Source organism: Poecilia mexicana, unplaced genomic scaffold (genome assembly GCF_051168715.1).
Source record: "Poecilia mexicana isolate PSO_F unplaced genomic scaffold, ASM5116871v1 scaffold_2, whole genome shotgun sequence".
NCBI lineage: Eukaryota > Metazoa > Chordata > Actinopteri > Cyprinodontiformes > Poeciliidae > Poecilia > Poecilia mexicana.
Window position 1 is genome coordinate 18,329,245 of NW_028263371.1, and position 17,128 is coordinate 18,346,372.

At 44.8% G+C, this 17,128-nt stretch overlaps 1 protein-coding gene across 4 annotated transcripts; it reads right to left on the minus strand.

Annotated features, from left to right (window-relative positions):
- Positions 1 to 4,258: 4,258 nt before the first annotated feature.
- etv5a (ETS variant transcription factor 5a) lies at positions 4,259 to 17,043 on the minus strand. 4 transcript variants are annotated; one of them, XM_014989775.2, is made up of 13 exons: positions 16,874 to 17,043; positions 14,218 to 14,333; positions 14,022 to 14,112; positions 13,876 to 13,923; positions 13,545 to 13,595; positions 11,691 to 11,814; positions 11,348 to 11,608; positions 10,950 to 11,245; positions 9,015 to 9,077; positions 8,698 to 8,766; positions 7,506 to 7,675; positions 7,300 to 7,407; positions 4,259 to 6,306 (listed from the first exon to the last, which is right to left on the minus strand). In XM_014989775.2, the coding sequence occupies exons 2-13, from the start codon at positions 14,263 to 14,265 to the stop codon at positions 6,076 to 6,078; spliced, it is 1,560 nt and encodes a 519-aa protein (XP_014845261.2). In that variant the 5' UTR covers positions 14,266 to 14,333; positions 16,874 to 17,043; the 3' UTR covers positions 4,259 to 6,075. The 4 variants fall into 4 exon arrangements, with proteins under 4 accessions (XP_014845261.2, XP_014845264.2, XP_014845262.2 ...); XM_014989778.2 differs by having other exon boundaries at positions 7,306 to 7,407; positions 16,874 to 17,036; XM_014989776.2 differs by lacking the exon at positions 16,874 to 17,043 and adding an exon at positions 16,348 to 16,842.
- Between the last annotated feature and the right edge of the window lie 85 nt (positions 17,044 to 17,128).

The window sequence follows — 17,128 nt, forward strand, 5'->3', positions numbered from 1 at the left end:
ATGTTTCATAATGTCAGTCGAAAAGTATTTCACCAAATACTTTTTTTTTCTTATTTCAGTAATTTCTTGGATGGCTGCTTTTTTACTTGGGTAAAAATATGTTGAAGTACTAATGCTCTAACCTGAGTACATTTTTTCGGGTTGTCTGCCCACCTCTGGTGTTAACACAATGCAGAAGAGGAAAAACACCACCAATGACATCAGAAATGTAATTGCTGCTGTCCAATCTCGGAGGGTTTCTGTTTGGCCTATCCTAAACTATCCATCATGTCAACCTGAGGAAATATTCAGGGCAGGACTGGATGTCGTAGCAAGGCGACGGTGGTGGGGGGGTTGCGGGGGGGATCCCAAGTAGGATGCCTCTTCTTTCCAGCATGACTATAATTTTCAAAGTGACCTCTGAGGAGAGGTGAAGAGAGACTCCCAATTTACTGGTCGATCTATGTTCTCACCCTCACCTGGTCACAAAATTTAGTTTATGACTGAAAGAAGTCGTCTCTGGATGCAACTGACCGGAATGTGTTTCCTCTGAGCTGCACAGGAGGCTTTGGCATCTCAGTCACCAAGAGATGTTTTGTGCAGCAGTTGGGAAGCAATTTTTGCTAAAGGCGCTCCTACAGGCTATTGAAAGCTGATATGAACTTTTATCCAATTCTTTTTCTATTTACAGTCAGTTTTTTTGTCTTAAGTAACGACACTGTCCAATCCTTTGAGTGTTTTCACAGGTGAATTTAGAGTTCAGTCATTCTTGAGCCTGAGAAATGAGTGTCGCACTAAGATGTGAGCAGGAATGAAAAATGTCCACTAGAGGGAAGCCTCGTTCAACCCACTGCAAATCCGTGCTGAGAGGAGATTTTGAAATATAGAGATATCATGTGGGTGGTACATGTGTTTTTGTGAGAATTCGGTGATGCCTCAGAGTTCAGGCCTCACTAGGGTCCTTCACATTGTGTGAAGAGAGCAGCTGGAGAGAGTTCAGATGTTCTCTTCCCGTTAATGAGTGTGTGAGTCTCCCAGTGTTTCTGCAGGATATGTGTGAAACCAAGTTATTGTGGCGCTTCCGCGCTTTGTTGGTAAATCAGTGGTTCTCCTGGTCACGTGATTTAATCTGTGCTGTTAAACTTGTGGCTCTCCGCTGTGTCAGCATTGATTATCTGCTGGATTACTTTCCTTTAATAATGTGCAGACCTAAACCTTCAACCAGGATGTGTTCTGCTCACCATAACGCACTGACAGGCTCTGCCAGGCCTGGACTTGGAGACCAATTTAAGAAATGTCAAACCTTTTTGACTGGACAATAACTGCCCATTCTAGAGGCAAAAATTCTGTAAAATCCTAAAAACTCACCTATGTAGATGTGGAACATTGATCAGCTTATTTGATGTGTATCGATTGTTTTGATGATGACACGATGATGCAATGTCAGTTACACAATTGTTGACTGTATGTACTTTGAACTGCCTTGCTGCTGAAATGTGCTGTGCAGATAAAAGCTGATTGATTGTAAATGAGAGCAGCGTTACTGAGAACTAGTCCATATCAGAATCCAATGTATTTCTGGTGTTACATGGATGCACAAAGTAGCAAACGCCAATACTATATGATGATGCAATATATATGCAAAATGACAATGTCAATAACTAGAACCTCAGCCTCTTACTGGTGGGTCTGAACTGGACCTGAAGTCATCAGCCATCAGTGTTCAGAGCAGATGGACAAACGCTCTAATAAAATATTTGTTGCGAGTGCTGGCAGAAGCTGTGCTCACACACAAACACACAATATGAGGGCAGGGCAGCTCCCCAGAGGGCACTAAAAGGCCTTTCATAATATTCCAAGGCACTCTGCTCTCTCAATCAATGGCCGATGCCTTCCAGGCGGCGTTACTGGAGCCCACAGCTCGGCTTTTCCTCTCTGTGGTTTGATAAGGCACTGACTCATCAGCAGGCAGAGTGCTGCGGCCGTCAACACACTTTGATAGCCTATCAGATGTCATCATGCTCTTCACTTCATCACCAGCTGAAGCAGCAGCGGTGCCACAAGCCAGGCTCTGCAGCTGCAGGGCAGGAGTTCAGGGGAGACGGAGGGAAACAAACATCACAAGATGGCTGCTGAAAGGCCACAGGACTCACCTCGGCCCTCAGCTGCTGTTCACATTACAACAAATACACACGCAAACACACAAACGCACTTCTTCACAGTTTGTGAAAGAGAAGAAGAAGAAGAAGAAGAAGAAGTGACACTGGGTTTCTGCACTCAGATTTTGGCTAAATGAGAAATTTTCCCTCAATCCCAGTTAGCTATATTCCACTGGAAATCCCATATTCAGCCATTTTTCCACATTTTCCATCTCGGTCAACTTTGCCTTAAAAGGCTCCATAATTTCTCATCACTTTCAGATTTACTTCAGAGTCTTGAGTCTCGCCTGTGCTACAGCTGCCATATTTTATAGTCTGCTTTGTTTTTCTTCCAACATCCACCCAGACATTTAATTAAATTAGCATCAAAATAATATGATGACATCATATGATGACTCACTTCCCATCAATGTATAGAATTTGAGTTAAGATAATTGAAAAATATTTAATCAGAATAGTGGATTCCAATGAGACTTGTCAGATTAAATGCACTTTTTGAAAATAGCCTTTAAGCAGGTGTTAAATTAACTTTGCATTTAAAAATGTTTTTAATGGTCTGATGTGATCTTCTACATGCAAGTCAGCAACCTGCCTGTCCCTCACTTGGCTCACTGGGTCTTTTGTCTGGAGTGTGCTGTGTCCTTGGTCACTTGAATCATGATGGGATTGCTTATGTGAATTCTCTGAAATGATTTTCAAAACAGGGTAAGATTTGCTTGAAAGTTGGAAACACAGCCCTTTGGTTCAGTATTGGTTTCCATCTTTTAGCTAAGATGGCTTCCATCACTCCTCTTTCATACCATCAGTTAGTTGTCTCTGTCCACAATCTGGACATCGTGGTCGTTGAGATGTCGTTGAACCACTCTTAAATCCAGTGGTTTCTGCATTCATCCAGAGCCAGAGTCCTACAATTTTTAGATGTGTCTCTTGTGCTACAGGCTTGAAGTCAATGGCTAAACTGCCTCACCAATATGCAGTCAACTCTACAGAGCTCTGCTAACGAGTTAATATTGGAGCCAGGAGTGCCGAAGCAGAGAGAACGTTGTAGAACCCCGGATCTTGAGGACTGGAGTTTGACACCACTGCCTTCAATCCAGAGGTGGGCGGATTACTAGATCATTAACTTCACTAGCCTTTTTGGAAAATATGTACTTTTTTTTTTTTTTTACAAAATATTATGATGAGCTAATGCTAGTAAAATTAATGGATACTCTCTCCAATACAAGTAACTTAAATTAAGAAAGAACAAACATATTTCAATCAAAATGTCTGAGACTCAAAGCTACAGATTGTTTTGAAATGTGACTTTTCTAATGTTTTCTGTCTGCTGAGCCTGTTGGGTCACTTTCAGATCAACAAAACACAGTAAACACTACATATTGTCACTGGTACTACATTACCTTGTTCCGAAATACTACGTGCTCTAAGTATTAATTGTAAAGTTTAATATTTAAAAGGTGTTTTTGAAAGCAAGTTTGTTTTTTTTCCTGAATGTTATTCAGGAAGAGTAACATTCATTGCTAGACTTACTTGAGCACAATTGTTAACAGCAGTGTTATAACTTGGTTGTTAACTCAAAATCAAGAGAAGAGTTGCTTCCTTTGGCGAAAGGAAGAAAGTTTAGTGAACCATCTTTGCCCTTTTCAAGTTAGCGTCTAACTTCAGCCTCTGAAGATGCTGCTATCAGAACAGATTACTCTTTAACCTCCTTCTACACCCGCACTTGTCTTTTGATACTTCAATATTTATAGCTTATTCTGTGCTCTCCCTCAACTCATTCATATTTCATTAGCTTCAAAACATGTTTGGCCCTTCTTTGTTGGCTTTATGGTGCTTGTGGAGATAAAAAAAAGGTATAAAAGTGCATCAGAGTAACTAAACAAGATCTTATTGCCCCTCTGAGGGTCCGATGCTGTGTGAGCCGGGCTTGAAACTGAACTTATCCTCTGCAGTTGGCTCACCAGACATTGCTCTTCCACAAAGAATAATCATTTACCCAGAAATGCATGAGCAGTGGTGAGGAGAGGCATGTGACCCAGAAATCAGGCAGGTCAGACCTGAGGAGTCAGTCAGCTGACTGCTGGCAGGGGGAGGAGGGTCAAAAGACGAAACAACAGCTCTGCAGGCAGTGAAGCATCAAGGAGCTTTAATTGTACCCAGTACAGATCATCAGAAACTCAGCAGTGTAAGAAACACATTGTGAGGGGGGGAGGGGTGGGGGGATGAAGGGAGAGCCTGTACAAACACAGATCCTTTGATGAGATCATCATCCACCTCTGGTGGATTTCTGGCCTTTTCCACTTTCTCACAGTTTAAAGCAGGAGTATGTAACTTTTATAAATAATGTTGTTTTTTTTTTTTTTTACATATTTGTTAAAACTATCACCATGTCGTGACAGGGTAATATGGGACAGAAAATCTTTTTCCTATGGGCTTGCTGTCATCTACAGAAACATACTGTTTTGTCAGAAACAACCAATCAGAGCCAGGAGGAGGGTCTTAGCGCTGTCAATCACCCTCCCCCTTTGCTCTGCTACACTATCACAACAGAGCCTGTCATGAATGCTAAGACTAGTTAGCATGGCTACTGATGACAGCAGATAAATGGTAAGTTATCTCTCCACCATTAGCAGATTGAGCAGCAAGTAGATAAGGATGATCAACAGCGCTCCTCCAGGCTCTGATTGGTTGATTTTGGTTGGGAGTGGTGCATTTCTTCAGACAGCAATAATAGCTCAGGAGGGGTGGAGGAGATCAGTCTTTTCACATCTGTCTTAAATTATAGTGACAGTTTCAACAAATATGCAAAAAAAAAACAACAAAACATATTTTTGTAAAAGTTACATGTTGTAGCTTTAACAGCTAAACAACACGTTGTCATTCAGCCTCCAACCTGAAGCCCAAAAGCAGTAGTAGTAACATCATTATAGCCTGCACTGTACAGCTTACACATTTAAATCAGAACCAATGCAGCCTTATAGCAAAAATATATACTTTATATAAGTTTGTCTTTGCCTGAATTCCGAAAAAAAAGAGCATATAAACAAATGTCTTTGTCCAGATCCAGTAAAGAGATATGTCAATGGAGTGGTTCCAGCAAGCAGAAAGATGGAGGTCCACAGAGGGGTCCCGGAGGACGCCGGTGCCGCCACGCCCCGGGTTGTGTTTGCATGCAGCGCCCTGATGCCCCTGCCATACTGGTGCATCAGAGGAACGACCACCACGTCAAGCACCCAGATAGATTAGGGGAAAGAAAGGTACCATCTTTATTGGACATGAGACGTTCCCACAGTGATGGCGTGAACCACACACACACACACCAGAGTTCAGCATATTAAAATCTCTTACATCGATGTAAAGAACATTTACAGAGTGGAGCGGTGAGGCCCGCTGAGGCCCGGACAGACGGGAAAACAGCCGGAGTGTTAAACGGTGTTCTTCTATCTACAGAGTGTTTGTCTTTGAGTGAATTCAAGCCCTTTCGCTGATCTTGGATTTCGAATGTGGAGACATGAAAACAGGGAACCCAGAAAGGCAAGTCTAGACAGGACAGAGCTCATGATTTGGCTGCTTCCCAGGAAAACAGATTGTCACAAAGTCAGATGGACAACCACTCCCGCGGTCTGTCAGTCCACTCCAAAATGGTGGCCTTTGACTTTTTCGCTGTTCGGTTTCCGTGGCAACGACAGCCCTGGCCTTGCAGTGCAGAGTTCTGGAGCTACAGAGTCCAGTTCTCCCTCCCCTCACTGCCGCAGGTTCCTCCGAGCTTCCGGAGGCCTCAGAGGGATTTTCCAGGGGGCAGAGGTCGAGCAGAGGTCATTCCCTCCAGGCAGCTCTGCAGGTTCCAGCTGTGGATTTTTCAGAGCTGGCATGAGGAGGAACATTGGGAGTGTCTGCATGTACGTGTGTGTTGTGCATCCGGACACGTGCGAGCCGGCTAGTAGCCGTAGCCATCAGGGAAAGGCAGGGCGGCGGCGCACTGCTCCCCGGCCTCCAGCAGGTAGGGGGCGGCGTCGTCGTAGTGGGTGAGGGGCATGGTGTCGTCCTCCAGGCCCGGCAGGCCATCCACGTCTGCCTTCAGGTTGGGTCGCTGGTTGTCAGGGAACGCCATGGAGAACAAAGCCTCGGGATCGCACACAAACTTGTAGACGTACCGCTCACCCGCCACCTGAGGAGGATCACATGTTGGGTGTGAGCAGAAAGAGACCCAAAATCCTCAGTAGAAATGTGATTCTAGCAGGAAACTAGGGATGCACCCATCCACTTTATTCACTTCCGATACAGATATCTTAGGCTTAGTATCAGCTGATCCGATGCAGAAAGACAGTCCAGAATCGACTTAAAACTTTTCTTTTTTTAAACAGAGACATAAATTAATTGAATTAGAAATGTACTTGATAACTCTGTGCCAGTACGGCACACTCAAATACACCAACAGCTTGTTCAAACATGTAAAAGCAACACAGCTTTAATTTGTTCAGTCAGTGCAGTTAGGAGTAGAACAGCCAAAGTAAAATAAATAATAAAGAATCTGAAAAACCAACAACAGGTTGACTGTCTTGGTCAAATATTTAGAAAAACTGCAAGAAACATTCTTTCAAATGGTTCACAAAGTCAAATTAGGATTTCTGAATAATAATAATAATAATAATAATAATAATAATAATAAAGCATGACATCACTCAGAAAACAAAATATAGAATTAGACTGAATAGATCCGCCTTTATGGATCGCCGCATTGACACGATAGCTGATCTAGATATTGTTTTCAATATTAGTACCGATACAGATACCGATTGATCAATACATCAAATTTTATTTGTATAGCACATTTCAGCAACAAGGCATTTGAAAGTGCTTTACATGATAAAAACACAAAGTCATGCAACATAGAATCAACAATTAAAACATTACATTTAGTCAAAGTGCCATCATTAAATTCTTAATCCATTGTGTTTCAAAAGCAACTCCAGTCTTATTAGTCTAGATTTAAAGGCACTAAGTGTTTAAGCAGTTTTGCAATATGGTGGGAGTTTGTTCCAGATTTGTGGTGCATAAAAGCTGAATGCTCAATTACTATTGGATGAGTGCATCTCTACAGAAATCTCAAGGATGGGAAGATTGGAAAACTGGAGCAGCGAGAGAAGAAAAAGGAACGTGCCTTTACCTTCTGCATGATGCCCTTCTCGTAGTAGTAGCGCAGCGAGCGGCTCAGCTTGTCGTAGTTCATGGCGGGTCTGTTTTTCTGGATGCCCCAACGACGAGCCACCTGACACACACCACCGGGACACACACAGACACACACACGTAAGAATCGGGCGTTTGCAGGTAGAGGGGCAAACATGGCGGCAGGAAGCAGGCACCGACCTCCTCAGGCTCGATGAGTTTGAACTCCATGCCGCGGCCGGTCCAGGCAATGAAGTGTCCGTTGGCAGGGTCGTCCAGCAGGGTGACAAGGAACTGCCAGAGCTGCAGGGAGCCGCGGCGCTGGTAGGGAGGGCCGTCGCGGTAAGCAGACGGCTCCTGCTTTATTTTCCCTGCAAACGGAGGAAAGAGCGAAGGAGAGGAGAAGTAGAAGAGGAGGCAGAAGGAAGAAGAAGAAGAAAAAAGGCATGTGTGAATCAGAAATGTTCTGCGTCTCAGTTTGGTGAGACATTCCTACCAGATGGACAACAAAATGCACTGGCTGGTTATTATGCACAGGGCCGTGTTCATCACTAACCAACAAGTTACAACCACTTCCATCTGATGGTATGGAGACCAACGCAAAGAAGAACATTATTCTGAGGTGGAGGGAAATCAAACATTGTTCTCATCATTTTCATTCTACTAGTAATACTCATTTACAAATCAATAGTCTGTAATTCTGCTTTACACTAAACAGAGAGTAGGACACTGAAAACTGGAGGGAAGATGAGGGAAAAAAATTTGAAAAAAAATCTAATCTATATTTGTTAATCATAAATTTTAAATCACAAGATTAATATATTTTTTTCAATTGTTATTGTGATATACAAGTTAAAAATAATACATTGAAATGTTATTTGGCATGCTCTTTTATCTGATTGACTGCCAGTCAAATTCTTCAAGAAACTTTTCCCCTCAGGGTAGAGTAGTTATTGGGACCAGAGGAACCGTCCATCAGCCCTGAGGAACTCCTGACTGATTAAAATCAGAAGGTATGAGGCAGCAAAAGCAAGAAAAAACATTCTAAAAGTTGATGTCTCTTTACATATTTTGTAGTTTTCTCTGTGGTTTGCCAAAGGGAGTCCCTGGCCAGAAGCTAGTGCTGTTAGAGGGACCACTCTAACCCATATTTCTGATTTGATCTAAACCATCAGAGATCAAAGTCCGACGCTGCCACCAGCACAATGGTCTGGTGAAAACAATGTGTAGTGATGCTGCAGCTTTTTCTGTGTATGCTAATGAGTTTGTCCTTGTCTGATCCGAGTTTCTTCCTCCAACGGCTTCTAGCAAACCCAGAACAGGACTTCTTTTATGACTTTGAGAATCAGTCTCATCCCTGAGCAGCTTGTTGAAAAACAGAGCAGATTTTTACCTTCTAGTCTTTCAGGAACCACACACGTGTCGTCGAAGTACAGCTGTGGATCTCTGTCATATGAGTAGCCTGAAATGAACCAAGAGGCAAGGCAGCATGAGTCAGATGGAGTGTACATTCAGGCTGAAGAGGCTAGCTGCCTGCTAAGCAGTTTATACAGCAGCTTCCCAGGAGCCGGGGCCAAATGCTGATGTGTGTGTTGCTGCTGATGGCGCCCTCTCAGCAGCTCCATGAGCCACCAGGTTCAAGGTCATAGAGGACATCAAGAAGTAACACACACTTCTGACACACACAGACAACAACTGGGCTCTGCTCACCGTCATGGGGATTCTGGTAGAAGCTTCCTGCTCTCCCAAAGGACGACTGGCAGTTAGGCACTTCTGGAAACAAAACAGAGAGGAGAGCAGGCTTAGAATCTGGGATTAAAGGCTCAGATGAAGCAGGCTTCGTTTGTGCAGGACCACCTGCAGATGGAGCACACAGCAGCCCTCACATGTCTTCTGACTGGTGAAGTTCAATAGGATTAGCTGCATCCTTTCTGTTTTAAGTCTCAATGACAATCAGTAGCATGAGACCTCTCCCTCTTAAGGGTGCGTGCATGTTTTCGGCAGGAAGCTTCCCCTCCAGCCTTTAGGACCACTTCCTGTCCACTCGTGATCAATTTGAAGTTTTCCTATTACTTCCTCGACCGCTGTGCTCATGCTGAAAGGACAACTGGCTCCTGGCTGAGGAGCTTGACGTGTGCTCCCTCCATGCAGAGCTACGGCGCTGTAGTGACGTGGGTATTTAAAGGCCATAAGAGGATTCGTCATTACATCACAGGGCAGCACAGGCACTCGGCACAAAGCGAATCGGAACAAATCAGTCAGCGTGAGAGAAAAGTTTCTGAGCTTCAGCATAGAGGAGGGAGGGATAGATACATCAGGGCCAGAACAACAGCTGGGCTGGTGGGCGTCCGGATCCAACCATCCTCCGCCAGTCACTCTTGCTGCGTCCATGCCTCTCTGTCAGGATTGTTTGTTGCGAGAAGGAGAAGAACTGGCACCGTGCGCCCCCTCATGTGCCGTTTCAAAAGAGAAGAGAACTTGGCCTGATGCTAACGATCAACTGAAGGGCGTCCGTCCCTCTGAGGACACCAGCCTGGATCTGTTCTAGAAACCTTAAATTCATGACGCTAAAATTAAGGTCTTAAAAAGCCAATAATAACATTAAAATAATGTATGTTGGTCACATGTTAGGCTTAAATTTTGTCATGACAGGACGGTTTAATCTTAAACACTGCATGCAGTTTTTTTTATCTTGTGGGACTTTTCTGTCTGGCAAAAGTTTGAGTTGTGTGCAGATCTTCATTGCGTTCTGTTGCTCAAGACGGCTGAGGCTACTGGTAACTGGCGGCTAATATGATGTCGCTAGATAACCATTTATCTGTGGCTTTGTGTCTATCATGGGTGATGGGCCTGATAAATGACAGCAACAAGTGAAAATTATTGTCATTGGGGTGAGAACCAACACACAGGAGGCAGCACCGACGACAGCCACAATTTGAACTCTTTTCAACTTTCTAGTGTCTTGTCGTGTGCACGTCTATGTGTATGAGCTCAGCATTTCACCTGCTTGAATGTCATCAGTCGTTTGCCTGTAAGAGAGCACGTGATTGTGGCCTCATCATTCAAGTTCCATAGGAAATGAATGGAGAGGCAGCGGCGTCGCCTCCTGTGTGTCGACGACTTTTAACTCATATTTATTTGTCTGTTTTTGCCACTGACTCACTCATGTTGCCAACCATGCGAAGCTGGGTCCGTGCTGCGCAAAAGAACTTCTATCCTTGACACCACAGGGCTTAAGGCGGTGGATAGATAAGGCTATAGATGCAGTATGACAATGAGAAGTATAAGGGTGCTGCCAAGACCCACAATGAGACCCCAAAAATGTCACAATTTTTGCTGTGCTTGACTGTAATGCAGCAGGATCACCAAACAATCCCTGTATTTATAGTTCTTTTGGTCTTCAAGGTGGCATTAAAAACTTCTTATGAAGTCTTAAATTTGACTTGCTGAAACCTGGTTGGAAACATATTCCTCCTGACCAGCACACCTGACTGTGGCGGGACAAACAGCACCTGCGTGTCCAGGCCGCTACTGCATGTTAAAACTCACAGTCATGTGTTGATGCCAAGAACAAACATGGCCAGGCACATTCCTCACCCAGTCCCCCCACTGCACAAAGACTGCAGTCAGAGCACTACTGCTCACCAGAGTCGAAGCAGAAGTCACGAGGCTCCTGTTTAATGGCCATGGGGTGGAACGCGGCCTGACGGGGGGGCACCATGGCGGGCACGCCCTGCTCGCTGTACCGAGGGTCGATGAGCTCCTGCTTGAAGCCCTGGGGAGGCACCGCCACCAGAGGCTCTGACATTTGCCGGTGGTAGGGGGGGCGGCCGTCACGCGGCAGGCTGGTGTTGCTGGGGGGCGTGGCCAGGAACTGGGGGTGGCTTTGGCTCTCAGATGGGGGATAAGGTATGCACGGCTCTGACATCTGCCTCTGGAACCTAAACATAGAGGAGAGGACATCTGTGTTGAAGGGCGATTCACAAAGACATGGAATGAGACAGTGAGGACACAGTGGGGTACAGAGCGGGGGGGGGGCTCACCTGTGCTCAGGTGCGAAGCTGTTAGCATCCTGGCTGAGGGGTACGCAGGGTACAGCGAAGGGGGGACTGTGCCCAAGGACGGCCTGCTGGTTGGGGGGCTGCTGTAGTGCATGCTGCGCCGGCACCGGGGTCTGATTGGCTGTGTGGGAATGAGGAGGTGGGGTCTGCGTTAGAGCCGTGCTGGTGGGGAGGCAGGGAGAGACCGGTGTGGAGGGGGGGGTCAATGGCTTGAATCCAGGGGTTGGCTTTCCATTGCAGGCACTGTGGATGAAGAGGTGAAGAGGTGAAGGAAGGAGCTGATTGGATGACATTCAGGGCGCTCTGCAGACGGAGTCGGTCATACCTGTAGCTGTAAAGGCACTTCTCTCCGTAGGGCATGGGACTGCTGTCCTGGTGGCAGGGGGACAGGTCCTTGGTGGAGGTCAGCTCTCGTTTGATCTTGGTTGGCGGAGGCCCATGAAACATCACTGCACAGGAGACAATGGAGAGCATCAGATAAGCTCCAGCCATCAACAGATGCTATCTGCAGCGCGTTGGGGACTGACGGCTAAATGGACGCATGGCCAGCGTCTGGATTCCCTGACTGACAGAGACACTTAGTGGGTCTTTATCTTTATCATCTGCTCCAATCACAGCTGACGCTCCACCGCAGCATGACGGGAGCTGCGCTCAACATGCAACGACCATCAGAGCTCCCATCTGATTCCCATTAGGGCTGGCCAATAGCAGCACTCATGAATCAGAGCATGAACGATTTGCTAGTCGTCGTGCTGTAACCATTAGACACCGGCTGCAGCGCTCCGTGGATCGGCTGCAGTTTCCGGGGCGCCACATAATAGCCACAGAGAAACTGGATCCTGGAGCAGCGCGGCTGCAGGAGCTGAATGAATTATCCAGCAGGCTGATGGACCTGAGTGGAGCCAACGTGAGCATGTGAGCTCCTGTGTGTGCGCCTCACGCCGAGGTGGAAGTAACCCGGAGATTAGGCATGGTGGACAAACAAACTTCACTCCAAAGGACATATCAGCCAAGAGACGGGGGGCTGTTTAGTATTGACAGATGGCAAACACTTAGCCTGTGACAGGATGCATTATGGGACACTGTTTGTAAAGTTACACAATAAAGAATGACCAGCAGTAGTTTGGTTAATTTAACTAGTCAGAGAGAAAAAAAAAAGTAGGTGTTCATTTTTCAAAGTCAGATTTTAACCATTAACTATATGTTGAATTCACAAACCAAATATTTAATTTCCAAACTAAACATTTAGCTGTTAGTCTAAATATTTATGAACAAACAAAAACTTCACTCCAAATGACAATATTTAGCTTGCTAACTTAATATTTAGTTATCATTGTAAATATTTAGCTGAAACAAGCTAGTTGTTTCAGTTGAAACAACTGGATTAGTTAACAAACTAAACAATATTTAGTTTGTTTACTAAATATTTAGTTTAAAATGAAATGTCTAGTTTGGAAAATGTATATTTAATTTAAATGTTTAGTTTGGAACTTTATTTGTAATTTTTATAAATGTATGAATAACATGGTGAAAATATGACTTTTGAAAAAAAAATGGACACCCACATTGTTTCTATTTGACTAAATAAACCAAACTATCGCTGCTCATTTTGTACTGTGTAACTTCACAAACAGCACCCCATAATGCAGTTCTACAATGAAACAAGCTCGAGGATAATGCCGTGGCAACCATAGGGGTCAGATGGCTGCATATACAGTGTGAATCTACCTGCACAAACAGCCTGGAAGAGCAGCTGTACAGAAACACAAACAGGACTGTGAAGCTGGAGGTTAGTTTAACCAGAACAACCACACCCTGTCATCACCTCCCACGCCTCAGAGCGACAGAGGAGGGCCAGTGAAGCTCCACTGGTTCTGGTTCAAACGTGTCAACAAGCTGCTAAAAAGCAGGTTTTAGTAGAGGGGAGGGGCAACAGGAGTCCGGGGGACGAGGAGGACTGCTCCAAAGCAGCTCCAACCACTGGATTCTAGCAGCACCCGAGGGATCTGAGTGTGAAACTGTGTGAAATCAGATTAGGACCTTGGCTCATGTGATGCCCCATGCCACTCGGCTGATTAAACTCAAAATGGAGGAGGCGGAGGGGAGAAGGTGGGAGCCGGGGGCCAGGAAGTCTAAACATCCAGAGCTGGAAGCCGAGCATGCAGACCCAGGTACTTACAGCTCTCTGACTGGAAATCTGGGACAAACTGCTCATCGTCGGGCACTTGGGCTGTGGAGATACAGGAAGACGGCACAAATGTCAATACACCACACACACACACACACACTGGAGTGGAGACACACTCGTGACTAATTTGCGTAAAAAAGTGAAGCAAGAAAGAGACAAAGACGGTCTGAGTCAGCCCTTTATCCTCTCAAGGACTTTGCTCTTCTTGTTCCGCTTGCCAGCTCGAGAAATAAAAACGTTGGACATTCTAACCCAGTTAAAGTTTAATGTTCCAAACGGCTGCCTGAACTTTTTAAATCACAGCCCAGAGGAGTGAGCCTACCTTCTGCGATCCAGATCTCCTGCAGCTGACTGAGATCTTGAAAGAGTTCTGGAAGTCAAAGGGAGAAAGACATTAACTGGAAGTCATCAGACATAAAAAGAAATTAAAAAAAAAAAAAAAAAAAAAAAAGGGACCAGAGCTCTCACCTTCTGTGTCCTGGGCGAGTTCTGTGTCCACAAACTTTCTCTTCCTGTCGTTCAGTGGCCGGGTGTTGGGCGAGTCGTCTGCTGCAGAATTCTGAGAGAGATGAACAGAAACCATGACGACCAGCAGCAGCAGACACCACTTCCATCAGCTAATGGGGCCGATGTGAGAGGCTGGCAGCGAGGCAAGTCCACTTACACTGGGTGGGACCATGAATGGGACCTGCTGGTCGTAGAATCTGTCCATGCTATCTGTGGGATGGCACTTCCAATGTGGGAGGGAGGCGGAGGCAGCCACGTGTGGATTCGCTGAAGCTGGGACAAAAAAAAAAAAAACAAACAAAGAAAGGTGAAACAAATCTCCGGGTACCAAAACTCCTCTGCGCTCTGGTTGACCTTGACGTACGACCTCAGCCCACGCAGAATGACGCCTCATTACATGGAGCTGCGTTCTGTTGTGATGCTACAACAAACCCACCCTCTTCCTTCAGCTCTGTGTTTAACCAGCAAACAGAGGGACACATGCAAGGCGCTTATATAATCAGCAGCTCCTTTCCACTGTAATCAGCTTCCAGGATCTTTAGTGAAAACCCTTAGAGATGCTTCCAGCTCAGCAGAATGTGGGCTGGGCGCTACATCACAAAGCTCCAGACCAAAAAAAAAAAAAAAAAAAGTCAGGTCAGGGGGCTGATTAACGCCTGGAAAAGGCTTGAGGAAGTCATGGGGTGACGATGCCAGTGTTACACCTGGCCGTACCAGAAGCCCCGGCCGGCTGCCTTAAACACACAGCACTGCAAGCTTCGCCGGGTTGTAGCGCTGCCCCGTCCTCACCCAGCGCAGCGATGTGACTCAGTCCTCTATCTCCTGGTAATGGATGATGAATAAAGGATGGCCACTGGGCAACAATTACAGCTGCCAAGAAGAACGTTAGGGCCTCGCACTACGCACGGAACAAAACTTCAGTTGTAGCCGCATATTGCTTTACTAGTTTGACTCCTGGGGATGTGGAAGAAAAAAAAAATTGAGTCAATTAGGAAATCAAATCCTGAAGCATGGCTGGACCAGAAGATGTTCTGTAGACATGTAGAATTGTTGTTACTGTATTTTAGAAGTGAATTACATAAAATATACTAGTATTATAATGAATGTGTTTATCTGATATGATTAAAGGGCAATTTCACAGTTTTAAGGAATTTAGTCCAGTTTTGCTTGGGGCTATTCAGAAACTAATATACTTCCACTCTACTCAGACCAGGAATATTTGATTTTACCAAGTTCTTGGTTCAGTTTTATTTTGGATATGTGAAATGACTTTTTGGTATTTAGTCCACCTTAGATGGACTCCTGCTAGAAAAGAGACAGATGTCAGATGAGTCTATGAACACACTGGCCAACAGTTATGCTGTAAGTGATCAAGTTTAATATATTGCAGATATATTAAACAAATAGTTTCTGTTAATTCCTTAAGTAAGTTTTTGTTGGATTTTTAACTATGTTGTTTAATGTTTGGTCTTTAAGTTGTTATCCTTCTGAGAAGAAATCCTTTCTATCATCTAAATATGTAATAGCACAATTGCTAAATTTCATACATAATCCTGACATAACACTTTACAGTCTGCTAGAAAATCTCTCAGTCAATGCATAAAAATACGTCACCTATGCACTACTCTGGTTTAAATACAAGGTGAGTGTTTAATGGAACAAAAGTTTTGCAGATTTGTCAGGCTAATTTACCAAATACAGACAGGTCGATTGGTGTTTATTGAACGAGTATCTTTGTTGATGAGATGGGACCTCCTTGTCATTGCCCCCAATCTTTAGCACCTTCCAGACATCCTCAGTTAGATTCAAGTCGGTGCTGAGCAACTCAAAATGTTACTATTACGTTATCAAGAAGCATGTTGGTTAGATTAAAGCGTTACTCATCTGTGTTTGGGGTATGAATTACACTGGGCTTATCTGAGGAATCCTTCCATGGCTCGACTAAACACCAACAGGACCCCATGTACGGTGGTCTAAACACGGGTTTATATGAGTAAGCTTTTCACAAAAAACTGTATTCTGCGGCGAATCTAGTATGACCAAAGTACCGCTACTTTTAAACTAGATCCGATCAAGAGTAGTAATCGAAAACAATGAAATATAGTCCTTTATTCAAATAAATCGGACACTAACCTCAGCAGCACAATTAGTCTTTAGCATCCGCTTTAAACCGAACCTGAGGAAGATCAAAAGTGCGCCACAGTCTCCCGAAAGCAGTCGCAGCTTCACGCGACACAACAGAACTAATATTCAGCTAAAAAAAAAAAAAAACACAACAAAAAGTCACCTCTTCTGTAAAACTTCTGTTTAAGCCGACGGTGGCGGTCCGAAGTTTACTCTGCTCACAACCCAACACACACAGAGACACACACACACACACACACGCACACAGAGAGACACACACACACACTACCACCTACTGTCCCCCGCCCTTCCCCCAACCCAACCCTCTTGTTTTCTTCAATGAAGTGAAACTCGATCCGTGTGGAATTACAGAGAGAGAGAGAGAGGGGGGGCGGGGGGGGTGATCCATCCATTCATAAAAAAATAATAATAATAAAAAATCACAACCAGCCGTCCAACCGCACAGATAATCCAAAGCCAAAACACGAACAGAAACATTGGTAAAATATTAAATATAAACCCAGATTTAAAACACAACACGTTGCGATAAACTGTACCTTTACAAGTCGACAACAAAGTACATGTAAATCAAATCAAAGCGTTGCGTCTGTCCGCTGTCTAAAAACTACGAAGCTAAAAAAAAAAAACAAAAAAAACACGCTTCTCTCAAATTAAACAGTGCAGCCTACCTTCGCCTGTATGTTAAACGTCCTGTATGTCGAGAAAATGCAATAGAAATATCCAAATAAAAGTACAACGTGTCGAAGAGCCGCCAACCCGTCTACGCACTTGCTTTACTGAAGCTTCTCCTCCGACTCACAAAACTTGACTGAGCTTTTTCTGTAATGGCCCGGCGCTTTCCCCCTGCGCTCGAGAGGCATGCAACGGTACACGCTGATTGGTGGGTCGAGTCTGCCCGTCAAACACGCAGCCAATAGCGTCTC

Bases quoted from the DNA above. Each gene is read 5' to 3' on its own strand.
- etv5a (XM_014989775.2), bottom strand. From the start codon at position 14,265: ATGGACAGATTCTACGACCAGCAGGTCCCATTCATGGTCCCACCCAGT. The intron at 13,924-14,021 runs GTGAGAGCTCTG...TTTGACTTCCAG, and splicing joins ACTCGCCCAGGACACAGAAG to AACTCTTTCAAGATCTCAGT. The intron at 11,246-11,347 runs GTGAGCCCCCCC...CTCTATGTTTAG, and splicing joins AGCTTCGCACCTGAGCACAG to GTTCCAGAGGCAGATGTCAG.